The 18,485-nt window shown below is 39.6% G+C and overlaps 1 protein-coding gene across 1 annotated transcript; it reads left to right on the top strand.

Moving 5' to 3' along the window:
- The first annotated feature begins 2,153 nt into the window (after positions 1-2,153).
- On the top strand, positions 2,154-13,082 carry NPY1R (neuropeptide Y receptor Y1). The gene is made up of 4 exons (XM_009677160.2): positions 2,154-2,227; positions 2,665-2,882; positions 5,714-6,542; positions 6,664-13,082. The coding sequence occupies exons 3-4, from the start codon at positions 5,844-5,846 to the stop codon at positions 7,120-7,122; spliced, it is 1,158 nt and encodes a 385-aa protein (XP_009675455.1). The 5' UTR covers positions 2,154-2,227; positions 2,665-2,882; positions 5,714-5,843; the 3' UTR covers positions 7,123-13,082.
- The last annotated feature ends 5,403 nt before the right edge of the window (positions 13,083-18,485 follow it).

Here is an 18,485-nt window from a genome sequence, read left to right as displayed (position 1 = left end):
GCACTGAAATATTTTACTCCAAGGAAGAAGATATTCTCTCTTGCTATCTTGCTGCTCCAGTGTTCTTGTGCCTTGTCAGTGGTTAAGAGTAGAAAAGAGTTACAGAGGAATTTTTTTGACATCTTTGTGAGCTTGGTGCTCCGCCTGCAAGATAATACTGCTGAGACTGGAAACAGAATAGCTAAAAGAACTGCTAAAATCTGAGTTTCCTTTAGAACATACTTGATGCTGTGCAATCCTTACTTTACGGCATGTATTTTGTATACATACAATGAAAATAAAATTGAAAAGAATATATCTCTCTCTATTAAAGTGATTTTTTATTAGTTATGTTTATATTTTGTTATTTTAGAGCTGACATGTATGTGAAGTGCTTCAGAAACAATTGGTATAGCTCCAATAGATTCCGTCATTTGAGGTGAGTACACAACACAAGGAGTGAGTGTGACAGAGCAGGACGCTTGTATTAAGACTGGAGTTATAGCAAACTACACTTTAAAGGAATGCTTAGGCTCCAAAGTTAAGAATACTGAATTAACTTAATGGTTTTTCAACACATCATCAACTTTTGGCTTTTACAGTCCAAATGGCTCTTTCAAAGTACTACTTAAACCTCATTTAATTAGATCTGTTGGCATTATTATAGGACTGATATGGGGATGAGAAGGATGATGACCTTGTAGTTAAAATTCAGGACTTCTGCTACCAAGTCCCCAGTGTCCTGTGCAGACCCACTGCAGGAGACTAGGTCAGTGACTTAGGTAGACCCTTCCATTGCTCCACTGCTCCGCTTAGGGCCTGACCTTGCATCCGCTTGCAGGGTGAATAAGGCTATGAACTTCTGTTACCGTCCCCATGAGTTTAGGTCCTTGAGTGATGGATAGGATCCTATCTTCAATCTCTATAGGTGATAATTATATTTGCATAGTATAAAAGAGGTGCTGGGAGTTTTTTTTCATGTGTTCAGATGGTTTTTGAAGTTCTTGTAGAATAATCATTAAAATAGGAATTATGAATCACTTCATTACTGCTGAAATGGAGACGGTTCTGAGCTGAACCCTCACAGCTAAAAGCAATATGGAGGTGAGTTTCTACCTACTTGAAACTTTGGAAATTTCTGTGGCACAGACAATGACATTTCCCTATTTGAATTTTGCTAGGACAAGAAATTAATGCCTCCTATTCTGAACTTGTTGTAAGGATGTGCAAATACTGCATCTCTGCTCTTGGTACCTATGCGCAGAGTGCTAGGATTCTGCATCACAGAATGTTTATTTTAATTTTAAAAAAAGCCATCTTACCCATATGGGTAAAAGCATTATAGGGAAATAGTGAGATCCTCCTGGCATAGAAAAGAAAGACTTTTTCCCTACCTAGCAATACATGTGTTGCCCTTAAAAATGTATATATTGGATATTCTCTTTTTCAATAATGCCTTGGATAGTTCCATGTCCATAATCAGTGAGGATTCTCAGTTCTGCAATTAATACAATTCCTCTCTTGAGAGTTAACAACAACATAACAGAGTGTTGTCATATAATATGGATACGTCTGAAGGTAAGCATATAAGAGATTGTAACTTCTTACACTTGAAAAATTAATCTGGAGCCTTGGAAAGTTAGGATTTCTGTTTTCTAAGCATTCCAATTTCTTAATATAGCTTGCAGGGTTTGCCAGTTATATAATTTTCAAAGTATTTTTTAATAGCTATGAGTTTATCTGAATAACTTTTCTTGGATTTCCGCACTGGGTTCCAGATCCACTGTTTTTTATACCTATTAAAGTAGATCTTCTGTAGCAGTGCTCTTCTTGAATGAGAGAGCAGGGTATCTCAGGACCATGAAAAGAATGTAAAATTAGTATTTGCTTTTTATGAATGTGTTCAGTAAATTGTGGAAGTCTGAAACTATCCTCCCAGAGCTGGCAGTAGTTTACAGCTCATGCCAGCTGTATTAAAACGTCTGGTTGCTGAAAACTGCAGTTTTTATAAGGAGAGGAAGAGCTGGCCAAGGCAACAGCCACCACCTTTCCAGCTCTGCATGTCTTTATGAGGATTTGTTCTTTATGTTCAGGGCTCCATTCTCTTTCCAGCTCCCTGGAATACCCCAGTGGTGAGCATGAACCTGCAGAAATGCCTTTCTTTTTCCACACTGTGATGAACCACTTGGATGGCATGAATCAGAAAAACACCTGCAGAGTGACAGACTGACAGCTGCATTTTCTTGAGGTTTGATACTTCCTTTATTGACTTAGTTTACTTTTAAATTGTTTCAAATTGCTTCTAATCGGAAAAGCAGGAACAGCAGCAATTTGCATCAAGCCAGTCATCACTGTTCATGAAACATACAGGCCATAAGCCAGTTGTACTGGTTTAAAAGGACAAAACAGAACTTTAGAACTTGGTCCTCATAGTTAAAATCGCCTCCTAGTCCAGTTTCCAACAAAGCTTTTATTTAGTATCATCTTAACTTTGGCCACAAGGTGGCAATAACTTGCAAACAAAACGCTGAAACAGCCAGACAGCAATTTGAAACTGTCTCCCTTCCTGAGCTTTTCTCTGTGTTCTTCCCCCTCCTCTTTTGTTTCAATATTTAATTGCATTTATTTCTGAATTACTAGGCAACCCACCCCCAGATGTGTAATTTAAAGGTAATGTGCTTGCAGTGAGATTTTCAGGATCTGCTCAGCAGAAAACCATCATGTGATACTGGGATAAGGTGGAGTTCAGCTTTAAGGGGGAGTCTCCAGCCTTCCTCACCAATCTTTAGGATCTGAGCTGGAGGAATACCAGAGCCTCCTTCCCCTTTCCCTACTCCCTGTTCTCCAGCCACCCTCGTGAACCAACCCCAGAGAAGATCAAAGACAGGCAGAGCAATTGCAAGGTGAGTTTCTCCTGTGACTGCTTTCCCACGACTAAGTGTGTGGTTGTGTGCTGTTTAGGCTGATGTTTGCTTGCTCCATTAGGTGCAGATGACAAAATCCCAGGGAGGGGTAGGCTTCAGGTTGGACTTGCAAGTGGTTGGGTAAACCATCAGCTTGGGCTAACAGTGCTTTCTGCTTCCTTTTGAAGAGCTCCAATAGTTTCTACAGTGTATCCCCAGTCACCTCGCATCACGTTATTCTACCCTTTTGATCCTTCAGCATTAAACTTTTGATTAAAATTGTTCTGGAGACCCGGAGGGGTGTGTGTGGTGGGGGAGGCTGTGCAATCCCCGGGGTGGGGAGGGGGTTGCAGAGGTGTAAATCCCCACCACAAAACGTAGGGTGGGATGGGATCTCTCCTTCCTGGCTCAGGGAGCGGGTGGGGTGGGGGACAGGGAACAGCTTGGCTGTCCAGGAGAGGCAACCCATCCCCTCCTGACTTCTAGTTCCTTTTGGAGAGATGGGCAGGGAGAAAGGACTTCCCATGGCTTGCTATCAGCATACTTTTCTGAGCTGGTCCCCAGGATAAGTCTGGGGGCTCTAGTTTCCTCTCTGCTTTGGGGACAGGAGAGGGAAGAAGGAGCATCAGCATTTTCTGCTTTTGAGTTTGTTATTTAATAAATAATCAAGAACAGAGCTTGGCTAAGGGAAAAGAAAACCTGAGAGCCTGAAATCTAGGCCTCTCACCTTGCTGGTGCTGAAGAGGTTGCAGCTTGTGAGAGAACCTGCCTCTTCCCTCCCTGCAGGACATCGGCCCCTTGTCCATGTCACAGCCGCCAGCTTCCCGTTGTTAAGTCCCAGCGCTGACCTGTCTGTCCTTGTGCTGCAGGTGTGCCAGTGGAGATTGTGTTTAGAGCCAGATGTTGGTTGTCAGGCTGGGGTAAAGTCATGCTGTTGCAAATTGAGGAGTCCTGACTCCTCATTCCTTGCACGTATGCGCATCCCTGGAGTGAAGTGTCTAGTTCTGGAGCTGGCGGGAGCAAAGCTTCAAGAAGCCCTGGGGCAGAGAGGTTCTCTAGTGGGCTCTAAAACCGTCTGTGTGGACTAAGGAGTGGATATGTGGATAAATGTAGTTAGCAGAGGCAGTAGCTCTGAGAGATAATGCTCAGGTGCATCCTAGCTAGCTGGAAAATCAGAGTAGCCAAACATCAGGCAGAGATGCCTTTTGTCTGAAGCTGGTGACGTTAACTTTGCCAGTAAAATTGTCGCTCAGAGGCGGACAACGTCACCTATTCCAGTTTGATGTAGCCATATGGTGATTATAAAGAGCCAGCTTCAGCAGAGAGTGCAAAGCCAGCTGAGGTGAGCTCAAAAGGCTGGTGACAGCTGGAGACCAGACCTCACGTTGGCATTGCCACCTTTTTGCTGACCCTCAGAAAGAGCTGTTGCTGCAAGTGCAGCCCTTGCAATGGGGCTTTGCCCCAGTGAGGAAGGAAGCTCCAGATCTGTTCCCCAGCACAGGTCTAGCTAAAGGGATGTCTGTTTTTGGTAACAGCCAAAGATGATTCTGCTTTGGAGACTTAATGTCTGCTGCCACTGAGATTTATACCAACTATCACTTAGGATGCCCCATTTGGGGTAGCTTTTAATAAAGTAGATTTTAGCGAGAAATGTTTTTGCAGCATTTTTGTTAACTGCCATATGGGCTGGGTTTAGAACCCGCTTGTGTGAATTTTAGGGGTCATTACTTTCATTACCACAGCTGAAGGTTAAGTGAACAATAAATTTAGCTCATGGGAGAGTGGGCAGAGGGAAGATTCCAGATTCAGGATGGCTGCTGCTGCTAGCTGCAAGTTGGAATACAGGTGTGTCACATTGTTTGATTTTTCTCTCGTATGCTTTTTCCCCCCTCCCCTCCTAAACACACATGCCTGAGTTTCTCTGATTTTAAAATCAGAGGCCTTGCAAAAAGGAGGTTACCTAGGCCTGCCTATTTGTGTTGCATGGGTAAATACATTTTCTGCAGTGTGTAATTTTTGCTTTTTTTGTCTTTCATTTTGTTTTTTTCTTTCTTTGCTGTACAGCCCTGCTAGCTGAGATTAAGCTGTTCAGAGTTTCTGATTTGCCTTTGACTCAATGCCAGTGCTGCTGCGGGCACTTGGCCACTCAACATCAAGTGTATGTATTAAGTAAAAAGCAATGGAGCAATTTTTGGAGTAATTTTTCCACCTCTCACTTTAGTGAGATTGGCTTTTCCCCTTGTTAAAGGGGAAATAAAAGGCCACTTGGAGCAGTTTGCGAAAGCAAATCGTTGCAGATTAAACCTGCGAAAAGGAGATTTAAAAAAGATTGAGTAAAGGCTACATTGGTCTAAGACTGAAATTACTTCTCAGCCCTGCACTTCGCGGAGCTGTAGGGAACGACCGGGAACTGCTCCCTCTCCCGCTTGCAGACGTCCGTTTTCTCACTTCTTTCTGCCTTCCTTCCCACGGGCTGCAGCTCCCAGCCAAGGGCCGCGACCACCCTCCTCCCGCGGGGGATGCCCCCCGGCCGAGGGCAGCGCCCGAGCTGGTGGTGCGGTACTCCCGAGCCTGCCGCTCTCGCTCCGCAGGGAGAGGCGGAGCCGCGGCGCCCCCGCGCCGATCCGCGCCGGGCGGCGGCAGCGCTGCCCCGTGGGGCCCGGGCGCGCAGCGGCTCCGCGCCGCGCTGCGGGTCTCGCCCCTTCCCGTTTCTTTTTTTTTATTATTATTTTTTTATTTTTTTGCGCTCTCCAAAGCACCCGTGCTGTAAGCGGAGAGCAGCGCAGGCATCCGCCGAGCAATAAACACGCCTGCTCCTTTCCCCACTCCAGGTCGTGAGTGAGAAATGCGGGACTGAGGATTGGGTCTGCTCAAGGGCTGACGGGAATATTTTGAACTTCGGAAACGGTTTGGATGAAACCTGCGGCAGCTGTGAATAGCATACACTAAACTGCAAACAACATGAATACTTCAGTTCTCATCCCACCTGGAAATAACTCCATGCACCTGAATTTTTCAGAGAAGAATTCCCAGATCTTACAGTTTGAGGATGAAGATTGCCATGTGCCTTTAGCCATGGTCTTCACTTTGGCCTTGGCTTATGGGACTGTGATAATTCTGGGCGTCTCTGGGAATCTGGCCTTGATTATCATTATTTTAAAACAAAAGGAGATGCGCAATGTTACTAACATCCTCATTGTCAACCTGTCCTTCTCTGATCTTCTGGTGACCATCATGTGTCTTCCCTTTACCTTTGTATATACTTTAATGGACCACTGGATTTTTGGGGAGGCCATGTGCAAGCTGAATCCCTTTGTGCAATGTGCCTCAATCACTGTCTCTGTCTTTTCTTTAGTCCTCATTGCTATTGAACGCCACCAGCTGATCATCAATCCCCGTGGCTGGAGGCCAAATAACAGACATGCTTACATGGGGATTGCTGCCATATGGATTTTAGCCACAGCTTCCTCTTTGCCTTTCCTGATTTACCATGTATTAACGGACGAACCCTTCAGAAATATAACATTTGATGAATATAAAGACAAATACGTGTGTTTGGACCTATTCCCTTTGGACACTGCCAGGCTTTCTTACACCACGACTCTTTTGGTGATTCAGTACTTTGGACCACTCTGTTTTATATTTATTTGCTACTTAAAGGTAAGAGAGATTTCCCTTGGTGATCTGTCTTTCTTTCTGTCTGATGTTTGTTTATCCGTGCAAAGATTATGTTTGTAGGTTAAAGCATCCCACATGTTTTTCTTTGTTGAATTTTCTGCAGATATACATACGATTAAAAAAAAGGAACAACATGATGGACAAGATGAGAGACAATAAGTACAGATCCTCTGAAACCAAAAGGATCAACATCATGCTGATCTCAATAGTGGTTGCGTTTGCAGTTTGCTGGCTGCCTCTTACCATCTTCAATATTGTCTTTGACTGGAATCACGAAATTCTGCCTGTTGCGACCTGCAGCCACAATCTGTTATTCCTGATTTGCCACCTCACAGCCATGATCTCTACCTGTGTGAACCCTATCTTCTATGGGTTTCTCAATAAGAACTTCCAGAGGGACTTGCAATTTTTATTTCATTTCTGTCACTTCCGCTCCCGTGAGGAGGATTATGAGACTATAGCCATGTCCACCATGCACACAGATGTTTCAAAAACCTCTTTAAAGCAGGCAAGCCCAGTTGCATTTAAAAAAATAAGTAGTGATGATGATGACAAAATCTAAGAAAAAGAGTAATAATCCTACGCTAAACTGTTCAAAGTGTGATCACAGATGATGTAAGTCCAAGGACAAGCACAATCATGTAACAAGTATCAAATGGATAAAGCTTTTTGTCCTTTTTTCAAGGAACTTTGATTGTTGTCACTTTGAAATTATATGCTGTGCATTTTTGCACCTTTTGCTGCTTTAATGTTCACAGCAGTTATGCCTGAATCTTATTACAAGATGTAGTTGGACCTGCTACTACCTAGGGTTTTCATCAGCTACCTTTTGTTCTGTTTTCTTTGTACAGTTACGCACCTTAGCACAAAGATTTATATTGACTTTTTTCCAAAGGAGTATTTTTCATGATTGTCCATTAGAAACAACATGAACCACAGAGAGGCTGTCACTACCGAGGACAGCCATCTCTCATAAAATTAGGACATTCTGATTTGAAGAGGTCTTTTTCTTTTTTCCTAATCCGCCTTTTGATCAATGTTAAAAGCCTTTAAAATCAGTATAGGCACATGGAAAATGATCCTGTGAAACCTGTAGAATAAGTTAAATGGGGACACAGATTTGTCTCGCTCATAGAGGTAATTCAGGCTGTAATCACTTAGGTTCAAAGACAGGATTAAGAGAGAAATTCTGTTCTCATTTACAAGAATAAAAACCGAGAGTAATTCCACAGAGCACAATGGGATTACTCTGATGTTTCCCCAGCGTAAATGAAAGCACAAATGGGCCTTTAATCCCAACTGATTATAGCTGATTTTAATAGTACAGGCTTTTTTTAATTTAAAAAAACAGAACCTCATTTTCATCTGCCATCATTGGAAGGAGTTAGTGTTACTAACTGTTGGTCCCACGCCTATGAACCATATAAAGTCTACTTAAAACCTATGTCAAGAACCTAAAGAGAGATTGAAATGGCCACCTTCTGTACAAGGTGGAATTCCAACCTCGCAGGTGACCCTCAAAATCAGGTCTAGGATAAAAAATTTGGCTTCAGCTACCTGAATCTTTTTATAGTAATTAGTGCTGATCTATATAAATTATATATAGCCTTATAGAATTCTGGGTTCAAATGCAATGGTATAAACCTGGATTATCTCCAAGACAATGGATGGTTTAATTGAGGCTTGTACAATTTAAAAGGAGGATATAGTTTGGTTGTAATTGGTATATTAACTTCCAAACTCACCGTTTCCATAGTTGATTGAAGTGTGGAAGTATTTGCCAAATATACACAATAGAGCTGTGTGTGTTACTGCTTAATATATATATATCCTCTAATTATACAAAATATACAGGACTAGATCCCCAGCTGAGGGAAACCCACATAGCTTAACTGCTGTAAATGGAACTACAACAACATTAGCGAGCTGAGGTTCTGTGTCATAAAGTGTACTTTGCAGTACAATCAATGCCTTTTTGAATAACCAGCTTTTAAAAATACAGGATAGCCCCTATTTTCATTTAGCAAGTTTGCTCTAAGCCATTCTGGCAGAGAAGAGGGTCTTTAAAATGGGTATAAATGTAAATGTAGCATAAATGGCAATCAGATCTGATATCTTGCAGAGCAAAGATATCTCAGGATGTGATGATGAATTTAAAATGCTCTACTTCAATATGGATAAATGCCTAAGAATTGAAAATTATTTAATTTGCCAATATTTAAAAGTCAAAAACTGTGCCTTGTGCAGTCTTATAAATAGTGTAGATTATATTAAAGTAGCAATGTGGTGTTGTGCATTATAATTCCATGTTTTTCTTTATTCGCAGATAATTTACTTAAAGAAGAGCATGGTTGAGAATAGGGAGGGGAAAGTATTATACATAAAATGAATTATAAACAGAGAACTTTGTTTCAGAGCTTTGCACTTTTGTGTTTTATGAGATTTCTCTTTTCGGTGTGGTTCTCTATGGAGCATGTTGCTAATAATTTAACAATAGGCTCCGGAAATTATTCCCCTATCACTTTACGTTGTTTTTCATATAGTAAGGGAATGCGTATTTTCACAGAGAGATACAATATAGAAATTGAGCTTTGTTTTTCTATTGAAAATATCAGTGGTTTTTTTCCCCATTAGAAACAATCACAGCAATTTTTTCCGATTAATGTTTCTCCCATTTAAAAAAAGCATTTTCTTCCAATCCAGTAGGAGAAGGAGACAGAATTACTTGAGCAAGTGCCAGTTAATTTATTGGAAATGTTTGATTTGGCTGAGTTAAATGTGTATAGAGGGTGACATGTTAGAGCAACTTTAGAGGACTCTATTAATGCACAGAGAATAAAACTAGTATATCCTAAGATTCAGAGGTCTTTGAGAGGATAACAGTATTTTTCCTATGCTGACCTTCTGCTTGCTTGATGTATGGTCTCAAATCAAATAATGTCTGATTTGAAGTGGTACCATCTCACCATGAGATGGTACCAAGCCTGATGAACATGTTAAAGCTGCGTCAGCACATGTGAGCTGGAGTATTCCTTAGGCTTGGCCGCGTTAAGCTGGGAGCTGTTCTGATGCACAGCTGTCCCAGGATCAGGCTTCTTGCGTATGTTTCCTCCTTTCCCTGCACTGCGCTTTTTTCAGCCTCTGCTAAGGACACAGACTAGGAGTACATAGTCATACAAATAGCACTGGTTAGGCTGCCTGAAATGACAGTGGGAAGTGAACTCTGTGTAAAAAGGAATGTGTTCAGCAGGAAAATGTGTTTGGAGGATTTCAAAAGCTAAACCATTGCTCTTCAGAAGAATTTTTATGAGGACAAAGATGAAAGTAGTCTCTCTGAAGGGCTGACCTGACATCTGCAGGGCGTAAAAGACATTTACCAAGAGCAGTATTTTTGTCTTTGGTTTTATGACTTGACACTGGAATCCTCAAAACCCCCTGGAGACTTTCCCCTCCTGACACCTGGCTACAACACTAATCCTCTTTTTCACCTTCCCATCTCCAGCACAGCTTCTCATCCTGCATGTATGGAATTTCTTTATAGGGTGGGCTGTTGGATGTCATGTTTCTCTATCGTTTCTCAGTCATTCTGATTTGATGTTTGTTCATCCTATGTGATGTTTTGTCAAACACTCCACGCTTCAGCACGTGCTGATTCCTATCTCAAAAGCCTGTAAATTTCTCTTATTCTTTCAGACTGGTAGAAATGTTTTACTGACAGAAAAACAAAATAGCGAGGGATCTATAATGTATCTTACTATTTATTTGTATGCAACACATTTAGTGTCAAATCTACAGCCCTAAATGACAAATATAACTATTTAACAAACCTTAATATTGGCTTCATTTGTCAGTTATTATATTATCTTAAACTTCCCCTTTATCCACCACAGACATTTAATGTCCCTGCATAATCATAATACAGCAGCATATTTCTATGTCCTCTTTAACATTTCTGTATTCCCATATTGCTTTTCCAGCATATCTCTTGGTTGTGTCATCGTCACTATGTGCTGTAACCCACAACGTTCATGTCTTTAATTAAAAAAAAAAAAAGGACATCAGGAAAGGAGGCAAATAATTGAATCAATACCTGGTTTTGATAGACTAGGAAAAAGTTGGATTAAAAAAAAATAATCCTGTTTTTGCAAGCTCCTACTTCAGCCTTAACAACCAGGTTTAAATAGGAAAAGGAATTAACATGACTAGACCTTTAAGCCAGGTGAGCTGTTGCTGACTGCATTTCTTTACTGATGAAGGTGTGAAGGCCTAATGGTTCCTATATTCTAACTCTGTTGTCTTCTGATAAAGTACTATCTGTTATTAATGGATCCTAAAAGTAAAATTTGATACTGGTTTGTATTCAGACTCTAAGTGAGCACATACTTACATCTGGACTTGTTTATCAAATTTTGATTCTGATCTCAGGAAAATGTTCTGAGATTAATGAGACTGAAGAAATTGCTTAAAAGTAACCATTCACCTAAGCACTCTGTTGAAGAAAACTGAACTGCTGGTTGGAAGCTCACGTACTTTCCTAAAAATCAGATTTTGGATTTCAGCTTAATATAGGAATAAATTAATGGCATATAACTTTTCTCTAGATTTTTCTCTGAAGTGTAGTGCCTGGCAATACTTCAGTTTAAGGTTTTGGTTCAGATCTACTCCTAATTCCTTGGATCACAGATTTTACCAAACCATTGTATGAAGAATGAAGACAATAAGGAAAATTATTTTTTTTTGTTTGTGTTTTTAAAGCATACGTAACACTAGGAGATATAGGCTTAAATAACACCTCTGACTGCTACAGATTAAATTAATTCAGTTGAGTAGAGAGGATGCGGAAACTAGGTAATAATCAGTTGTTAAGTTTCTTTGGCAGCCCTTTCTCAACTGAAAGATCTATACAACTTATAACTCTACCATGTCATCTTCATTCCTCTTCATATTATTTAATAGGGTGGCATTTCTCTTGAGATGAAAACATAAATACCTGAGTCATTACTAAAGATTGTGCCAAAGCAAGCTACTTTCTTCTACCCATTTTTTATGGAATTTCAAATATTTGAGGACGACACTTCAGAGAGGAAAAAATTACCAGCTCTAATCGCTTGTAATCTAATTTACCTGTGGCCAAAAATAATATATACTGACTATTTCTGCTTGTGCAAAACAGCATTGGCAGTCTAATTAAGTTGATATTTTGAAGGTTCAGGAGAGAATTCACAAAGACTAACTTTAGCTGGAGGATGGTGATTTTCCTAAAGTCCTCCAGTAGCAACTCAAGGGCATTCACACCTGCTCTTCTGCAGATGCTACACACCTACTGAAATGTCTTTCTCTCCGTTACTTGTACAGGGAGTTAAGGGAAGACCGGCTTCTAGGGCTAATGTTAGGCCTAGCGAATACTGCCTCTCTTCCTCCAAGCTCTGTGTTGTTAGAACTGTCAATTTGTACTATGTAAACTTAAACTTATAAATTTACACTTCATAGGAACGGGTTTCTGAGGAAATCAGAGTACTCTGATTTTGTAAAATGCTCAAGTGTGCAGTAAAACTCACCTCTGTTCAGGACAGTACTTTATGCACATGCAAAGTTTTAAATAATTATTTGCACAAAAATTCTGTTCTAAGTAGGCAAATTTCTCAGAATCCTCACTCCATAAAAGTAGAAAGTTTACAAAGATTACGTAGTTGGAATTACATCTGTGCGGAATATCCATCTCGTTATGGCAAAACTGGTAGTGTGCTCTATCTTATGTTTTCCAAACATCTGTGCTGAAGAGCTGGTCATCTGACCCAGATTAGGCATAGTCTCAAGAATTTGCACTAGGTGCAAAGGTGTTTGAGACTGCAGCACAGGTGTGGCTCCCCATGGTCATCTCATTTGCTACAAGTCATGCAAACTTTCAGATATAAAGGTAAATAAATATCTCTTACCTCATATGCAGTTTGGAAAAGAGCAAATAAGCAGAAATTCTAGGTGAAGCCTTGATACAGTCTGTCAAATGTACACAAAAAGATTGAAAGGCAAACTCAGATATTTATTCAAGTTCAAGGCCAAAAGATTGATATGTAAATGGTTTTAGGGCAGAATGGTGGTCAGAAGGTGATGTATAAATAACAAGTTCTCTACTTCTGTAGAGAAGGGGATATGTATCTTAACAAATGACAAGCAGGACTCTGAAAACCTCTTTTAAGGTTCTTCATCTCAAATATATCTAGATTTCATTTTGAGACCAAGAAAACAAGATGTTTTTGGCACAATGGAAAAAGAACAGCTTTTCCACAGCACCCACCCACTACACGAGTCCATTTTATTTCATTTCTGCACAACATGGAGACCATTTGTTCATGGAAGGAGTAGTGCCTTGATCAACAACGCTCTCCTTGTCTTTCTTGGTTCTTGTTCACACTGACACCATGCTGATGTTTTTCACTCCACAATCTGTATTTTTCTCACAAGTGATGTCATTTTTATTGTGTTGTTTTTATGGTTTCTTAATAAAAGCTGTCTGTGAAAAGATGTTCTTGAAAGATCATCTTCTATGTGTATTTGAATACATGGATGAAAGGTCATACAGGATTTGTAGAAAAGTTGCTGGCAACATGAAGATTTTTTTAGGGGTGGAGAGGTAGAAAATGCATTTATTGCATATTGTTATTCAGCCCTTCTTCTTTAATGTTTCTGTGATCATTTTGACCTTGATACATCTAATATAAATGTCAGCTAAATCCACATATCTAACGTCTCCTATTGGCAATCAACATTTAGAGACATCTAGCTAGCAGGAAACAGAACTTGCTTCCTTACCTATGGTTCTTTTGATTGCCTATGAGCTTTTCATTGTCTGTAATACACTTTAAGATAGTTAATCAAAAGTGTTACTTCTTTCTTTTTAAGACTACTAAATGTTCTACATTTAATAGATTTAATTGATAAGAATGGGATACCTTTTCCAAATTTTTCCATTCCTACATTATTACTATGACTGTAATGTATGAGTCTGTTCACTAGGCCTTGATTTGTCATAATTTTGAGTAAAGAAGTAGTCTCCTGGATGGCAGTTCCCATGTCCATGGTTAGTCAGGTGCAAAGGTAAGAGCCTTAAAGCTCTTACACTGGGAGGTTAATGAAAGACCTCACATTGATTTAAGTAAGCTTTGGATAAGTTCCCTGCTTAAAGTGACACTGAGGTGCAGTACATGTCTGAATATCTGCTTCCTAGAGAGGGCAGCAGGCCATAAAGAGTGACTTTTTATAGCCATCTGGACTCCACAGAAATGTAACCCCACAGTCTTCCATGTCACTCTGAGGGGCATACTAAAAAGACATCCTCAGCTAGTACCTATGGAAAGATTATCCTCCTAGGTTCTCCAGCCAGTTTTATTCTCATGCATTATCTTGACATAATTACAAACTAAATGCATCTGCCAACCTGTCAGCTTGCTGATTTAAACCAATTTGCTTCACAGAAAATTGAAGAGGGCACTAGCAATTTTGAATGTAGTTTTGGTTCTTGACAGGTGTACTTATTTATAGATTTTCATTACTAAGAGTGTGGGTATTTTTAGTATTATTACTATTACCTTTTTTCATTTTGTTAAAGAAAATAATTGGTAACACCTGGATGGCATAATTTCAAATTCACTACATGCTGTAAGGAATCCTAGCCTGCAACAGGGGCTTTAGCTAGTAATAGTCCTCTTAAGAAGAGACTTCAGCAGCCATGAACAAGAATGCTGCAAATGCTGCCTTATAAAAAGGTATCTTCAGAATTAGGTAAGGGCACCTTTATATCAAAATATATAGACTTGAATTTAATGTGAGTATTTTTGTTGGGGGAATTATGCATTCAAACAACCTAGCAACTTCATGAAATTGTAGTGCCTGAGTCTGGTCTCACTTATGTTAGTCTGATATTGTGCTAACTCCTTTGATGTTCTTGAGAAGACTCTTATTTAGGTAAAATATGTAAATGAGGTCAGTCTGGGAGTGATGTCAGATTTTTTTAGGCCCATCGATCTTATATTATCTGGGATGAGATAGGATCCTGAATATTTAACCCTAGTGTTTTTTAAGGAAATAATGCACCTTAGCTGCCTCTTCTCCTCTTCCTTTCAATAGCTTTTGAACTCCTTGGTCATTTTCATTCAGACCTGACAGATTTGTCAAAGGTAAAAAGTTGGTTGAGGATGAGATGGAATTGGGCTAGCTGAATACCTGTTCTTTAAATAAGTTTGTCCTTTTAAGCAGGACATGTTTTTTCAGTGTTATCATAGGAAATATATGCTCCACCATAAAAATAAAAGAATATGTTTAATACCTCTGAAATACCACATTAGAATGCTGCATTTTATGTAAAAAGAAAAAAACCCCAAAACTTACCCTTGTTGCAGTTCTTGTACTGTGCTTCTCTGGTTTGGAAGGAACAAACTACAAGATCAGAGATTTCTCCATGGAGTACAGCTGCTTCTCTCTTCAACTAAACCTCTCAAAGAAGCTATTTTTATCTCCAAACTATGACCTACTGTATGTTTCTAAACCATATCTATTGGCAATCATACTTATTATGCTGCGGTTAGTGTTAGCTTTCCATTTATTTTACTCCAGCATTATAACACCGCCAGAGACACAATGTTCTCAAATGTCAATTCTTTAAGCATCTTGAAAAACACAACCCGATTTCACCAATCTCTTAAAAGACACCAAACTCTGAAAAAACCTTTTTACTTACTTTGTAAACATTTCAACTCTAACACGTTATATGATGTATTGCTTTTACTAATCTATTAAACAAGATCCAACTAACCTTTTGTATTGAAGTGTTGCTCATTTCACTCTGATGTCTAGATTTCATATAAAGCTTTTAGCTAGATCTATTAAAACTGTAGTGCATTTATATACCTGTGTTGCAAACATACTGAATATAAGAAGAAAATAATTTGATATAGTCACTGTAGTCATACAGTTTTGGGAAGATTAGGAGCTATGCAGATAAGAGTAATTTTATCAAAGCCTAAGTAAGGAAAAGCATGGAAAACTCATGCTTGTCTGCTATATTTGGCAGCAGCCAGCTGGGCAGCATTATAAGAGTGATGAATACATTCTTATGTCTGAACCAGGAAGGGGAATATGGGGAGGAGTACCATGGGAGAACTTTTTTGGAAGATTTGTGGTACTGTGATGTTAGTTTGTATGGGGATATGTGCGGAGAGCTGGGGCAAATTTGGTGGAATAAGGAGCAGATGCAGTGCATAGACCCGTGGAAACTGAATCTTAATTTTGCTATTTAGAATAACCTATGGTAAGAAATTTATGATAATTATTAGTTTCTAGGTCAAGCTACAGTACATATTCTTCTCATGGTTTGTGTTTATGTTTTTTTCTTTTTTCAATTTAACATAGTTCCTATGTCAAAGAGAACTAGTCAAGTGAAGGTGCTGACAGTACAAATTATTCTTTTGTAGCTCCAAAGTCTGCTGAATTTAAAAGAGTTCTGATTGCACTAATATACTTACTTGGTATGCTATGTTAAAAAAAAAATCGTACAGATGAGGCAGTGTTTCTCATGAATGTATATGCAATAATACTAGCTGCATAATGAAGACACAAGTATTACTCATACATTCATACTAAAAAAACTTCTGTCAGCTATGTCACATTGAACACTGCCATTTGATTTCTTACATGTTTTTCTTAGAAATGCAATGCTATTTGTACAATGACTGTGGTTGCAGCTAGGCAAAAAAAGAGTCAAATCTCTCTGAGAGGTATATTTTTACATGATTTTTTTTAATCCCCCCCCCCCCCCTTCAGTCAAACACCTCTCTAACTTCTGTTTTTAGTTCAGGGCAGCAGAGAGAGAGTTCTGACATATTTAAACACTTCACTGAAGGCCCTATAGCAAAACTGAGACAATCTGAAAGCTCTGCTGTTTTTTCAGTGGTTTCTGAATGAGGATCCCTGCTAGCAGGAGTATTTAACTGGATATTGAACCACTCTGCTACTTTGGCCTAACGTTAGCCAAAATTCAAAGCAGATAGGACTGTTTTCATTAGACAGAAGCTGAGTTGAACATATTCTTGTAGCAATGTTTATTTGGAAACATGTTATACAAATAACAACAGGAAGCTTCTTTGAAGACCAGTTCCCAGTGAGCCTTGGTTTAAGAAGCCCTGTCTCTGCTTCCGCTCAGTGTCATGCCTGTTGCTCTTTGTACTGACTCTCCCTACTCCCACTGCAAGCAGCCCATACTGCAGCTGCGGAGATGGGAATCACTCAGACCTCTTTTGGTTGTGGTTCAGGGTTAAGTAATCCTGTTCTCCACCTTCCTCTCTTCCCATGCCTACATATCACAATCTCTTGTCACGCTGAATCGTAAACTAAGCTGGGGCACCCATCCAGTTTAATAATAACCTAACAACAAAGAAAGGATGTGGATGAGGGAATAGGTCCAATTTATCACCTGGTTACACAAACACTTGTTCTGGTGTGAAGTGCAGAGATTAGCAGGGGGAAGGAGTGAATGACTGGGGATGGGGAATGCACAATGCTTAGGCTGCCTGGGCCACATAAAGATGCTAATCAAACTGTGCCTAAGTTCATAATAAAGAAAATGCCTATTAATCCATCAATGTTGGATGCTCTGACCTGCTATAGGGTCTCTCTTCTTGGGTGGCCACCCTCTTATAAAACACCCTCTTATGTTTTTGCCAAATGAAAAGACTTGATTGGTCCCTCTCTAGAGCCTGGAGCGCTTATGAGTTTAAATGAGTCTGTGATGTGATTCTCCTCTGATTTAAGCCTTACCTGCTGACAACCATTACCAATTTTCTACATAAAACCACCTTCTATGTGTCAGTCAGTTCTGTTCCAAGAAACATAATGCTCCTGGAGGTACACATTTGCTAGTGAACTCCACAACCACGTGCAAAGGTCCATTGCGTGGGTCTTTGGATTCAAAGATGGGTATTTCTGTGAATTTATTATAGGTTTTTTTCATCTGCAAATGAATTATCTGTGGAACAAATAGACTGCTGGTACATCTAATGAGTAAAGAAAAAGTTATGCTCTTGAGTCTACAGATATACATTCAGGAATATGCAGCAGTGAAGATACAGTTCAAACAACAGGCTAAGCAATGTCATTAGCTCTGAAATCTGAGCTTGCTCTAAACGCATTTTGGTGACTTATGAAGACAGTTGGGATCAGCTTGCATACCTGCCTTGCTTAAACCAGTGTGGGATACTTTTATCAGCAATTACTGTGTTGAACCACGGTGAACCCAAATTTTGTGCTTGCTAAAAGAGTTCTGACTTACAGGTAGTTGCGTTGATTTAGCTCAGCTTGACCTATGAAATCATATATGATTCAACTCAAATCACCCGTCAACTGCACACAGAATATAGTATATGATACTAATAAGCCAAGAGAGCCCATTTCTAAGTATGAATTTATTTCATACTGAGCCTGATCCTTTAGGATGGCTCATATCACATATTTAAGTTAAAACAGCTGCACTTTCTTGAGAGAGATGATAACTGAATTAAAATAGATTTCCTCTCTGGTTTTAGTACTGGTTTCACCAGAGCAGAACAGCAGGAGTTGCTGCTTGTGCTTTATGTTCTGCATTTATTAGTATTGTGCTAACACTGGGGTATTCCCAGGTGTTCTCCACTTCTTTTGCTGGGTTTGTTCCATTGTTTTCCTTCTATTGTGTTCTGTTCCTCTTTTAAAAATGCTTTCCCTTTTCTGCCCCACCCTTAAGATGAACTTGCTTACTCTCTTTCTTACAACATAAGAAGAATTTGTTGGCTAAAACTTAAGACGGAGTTTATGATGGTCATGGAAGATAATTGTGTCTGATTCATACAATGCTTGAAATCGGCCCTGCACAGTAGTTATATCACTTTTTTTGAGACTAAA

This window comes from Struthio camelus, chromosome 4 (genome assembly GCF_040807025.1).
Source record: "Struthio camelus isolate bStrCam1 chromosome 4, bStrCam1.hap1, whole genome shotgun sequence".
NCBI lineage: Eukaryota > Metazoa > Chordata > Aves > Struthioniformes > Struthionidae > Struthio > Struthio camelus.
Note: the sequence above shows the minus strand (reverse complement) of the source record. Positions and strands in the feature narration are given on the sequence as shown.

What these genes read in the sequence shown, in the direction of transcription:
- NPY1R (XM_009677160.2), top strand. Translation starts at nt 5,844, where the DNA reads ATGAATACTTCAGTTCTCATCCCACCTGGAAATAACTCCATGCACCTG. An exon ending in TATTTATTTGCTACTTAAAG is followed by an intron (nt 6,543 to 6,663) that starts GTAAGAGAGATT and finishes AATTTTCTGCAG; the next exon opens with ATATACATACGATTAAAAAA.